We start from the raw sequence: 2824 nt of genomic DNA on the forward strand, positions 1-2824 counted from the left end.
AGAAAGAGAGGGTCCAGATTGTCTAGCCCAGCTGATTTGTAGGGATCCAGATTTTGCAGTTCTTTCAGAACATCATCTGTCTGGATTTGGGTGAAGGACAAGTGGTAGGGCGAGGGGTTCCGTAGGTTTTGTTTTGTAGTCAATGTATACAGAGGAGGGCGGAAGCAAGCTGTCCTCCGTCTACACCATGGTGCTACCCTACAGAGTGCTGTTGAGGCTACTGTAGACCTTCATTGCAAACAGTGTATTTTAATGAATTATTTGGTGAAGTGAATATATTTAGTTTAAAGTGATAACTTTTTAGATGTTTTCGCTATTTTATTTATTTCTGAAATTCAATGAGGATGATGGTCCTCCCTGTCCTTCTCTGAGGAGCCTCCAATGGAATAAACCCACTGGGCACACACACTCTCTCTCTCTCTCTCTCTCTGCAGGTTGACAGGACAGAGGTGATCCGTAGCTCCATAAGCCCCACCTTTTCTAAAGTCTTCACCGTGGACTTCTACTTTGAGGAAGTACAGCGGCTACGTTACGAGCTCTATGACATCAGCAGCAATCACAACGGCATCAAGGAGGCTGACTTTCTGGGGGCCATGGAGTGCACACTGGGACAGGTGTGTTCTCACGGCAATGCCACACTAACTCCGACACGCTATCTCTGACACAATGCTAAGTGCTAAGTGCTAATGCTGGACCGAGCTGAACTTAGAGACCATTAAAAGCAGTTAGCAGAGGCTTTTTAGTAGACCCAGTGAGACTGTTTACTCAAGAAAGACAACACCTACCTCTCACCCTCCCTCTCTGCACGGGTCATTTCCTGTAACGTAAAAAAAACAAGCGAGTTAAGTGGTTTAGTGGCAGTTGGTCGGGCAGTGTAGTGTGTTTTTATATCAACCCTTTTCACCGGCAAAAATTAGCTCTCTGTAACGTTTGCATACAGTCAGTCTCCAATAAAATGACATGCCACGTGCAAATAACGATAAGGCACGTAATGAAATAATCCCCCAGACTTTCATTAAGAGTGTTTTGCTATACATGCAGCTGTCGGCTGAAACAGTTGGCGTCCGGTACGACAGCGGGCCTGGAATGTTTGAGCCTTCTGAGCCTCTCTCTGGTATTATTGTGTGTCTATGCCAACAGCAAATGATTCTTCCCCACCACTGCTGACACATGGTTCATAGGCCCTGCTATCTTCATCTAGTTGTACTGAGGAATTCTCCAGAAACTAATTTCATGTGTTATGAATTGCAGTATTTAGTTTGAGTTTGATCCAAGTTTCAAAGTACCACTCTCTGCCTTCCTCTCTCCCCCTTCTCTCTCTCTCTCTCTCTCTCTCTCTCTCTCTCTCTCTCTCTCTCTCTCTCTATCTCTCTGTCTTTTCCCTCTGACTCCTGGGAGATGTTCTAATGGATGAGCTGTTCATTTTGTTCCACTCTGTTGTATCTACAAGGAGACGGTGGGACTGTGGGCACATCTCAATGCAAATAAGAGGCATCATTTAGAAACACCTTATATTGTGAATAGGATTCGCCAAGGGGTTTTACTGTATTTCTACAGTTTGACTTCATATTTTATTCTCAAAATCATCCAATAGACCTACTGTACCATGCAAAAATTCCAGCATTGAGAATTTACTGAGAGGGCTTTGAACCTTTACAAAGACTCTCACATTGCATCTTACTTGCATAATGTGGAAAGCCTCACAGCATCCAATTATTTTATGGCATCTTTCCAGCATGTGTTTATGGCAAAACTTCTCGTCAGAACTCCCCAACCTCACCCTATACAACCACACTCTCTTTTCCTTCAGACATTTGTGCAAAACTATTCACTTTTTTTCTTTCTTTATTTTTGACTGCCGGTGATTCCCTCGTCCCAGTTTCCCCCCTCTGGTTCTCCTGAGTTGCTGTGTTGTTGATGTGAGGCACCGAGTCAGGGGAGTCTCACCTCTTATCTCTCTCCAAACAGATTGTGTCCCAGAGGAAGCTCACCAAACCACTGCTCAAACAGGGCAGCACAGTGAGCAAGTCCTTCATCATGGTAAGGCCCCTGTCTGTCACCTAGCTCCCTCTCTCTCTCTAGATTTCTATCTGTCTGTCTGTCTGTCTGTCTGTCTGTCTGTCTGTCTGTCTAAAGCACAGCAGAGGTAACTAATCATTACTCATCACGAAGTGATTTGAGAGACTAGTCAAGGATCATTTCACCTCTACCTTACCTACCACCCTAGAGCCACTTCAATTTGCTTACTGCCCCAATAGATCCACAGACGATGCAATCGCCATCACTCTGCACACTGCCCTATCCAATCTGGACAAGAGGAATACCTGTGTAAGAATGCTGTTTATTGACTACAGCTCAGCATTCAACACCATAGTACCCTCCAAGCTCGTCATTAAGCTTGAGGCCCTGGTCTGAACCCCGTCCTGTGCAACTGGGTCCTGAACTTCCTGACGGGCCGCCCCCAGGTGGTAAAGGTAGGAAACATCACCTCCACTCCGCTGATCCTCAACAAGGGTGAGTGCGTGCTCAGCCCCCTCCTGTACTCCTTGTTCACCCATGACTGCATGGCCAAGCACGCATCCAACTCAATCATCAAGTTTGTAGACAACACAACACTAGTAGACTTAATTACCAACGATGATGAGACAGTCTACAGGGAGGAGGTGTGGACTATGGGAGTGTGGTGCCTGGAAAACAACCTCTCACTCAACATCAACAAAACAAAGGAGATGATCATGGACTTCAGGAAACAGCAGAGGGTGCACCCCCCTATCTACATCGACGGGACAGCAGTGGAGAATGTGGAAAGCTTCAAGTTCCTTGG

The 2824-nt window shown here is 45.9% G+C and overlaps 1 protein-coding gene across 1 annotated transcript in view; it reads left to right on the forward strand.

Annotated features, from left to right (window-relative positions):
* Positions 1-434: 434 nt before the first annotated feature.
* LOC139404862 (copine-4) overlaps positions 435-2824 on the forward strand; it is an 84120-nt gene continuing 81730 nt past the window's right edge. The window contains exons 1-2 of the mRNA XM_071147394.1: positions 435-614; positions 1969-2040. Coding sequence (XP_071003495.1) covers positions 594-614; positions 1969-2040 — 93 coding nt within the window. The 5' untranslated portion in view covers positions 435-593. The remainder of the gene's footprint in view (positions 615-1968; positions 2041-2824) is intronic.

This window comes from Oncorhynchus clarkii, unplaced genomic scaffold, assembly GCF_045791955.1.
Source record: "Oncorhynchus clarkii lewisi isolate Uvic-CL-2024 unplaced genomic scaffold, UVic_Ocla_1.0 unplaced_contig_12549_pilon_pilon, whole genome shotgun sequence".
In the NCBI taxonomy this organism is placed as follows: domain Eukaryota; kingdom Metazoa; phylum Chordata; class Actinopteri; order Salmoniformes; family Salmonidae; genus Oncorhynchus; species Oncorhynchus clarkii.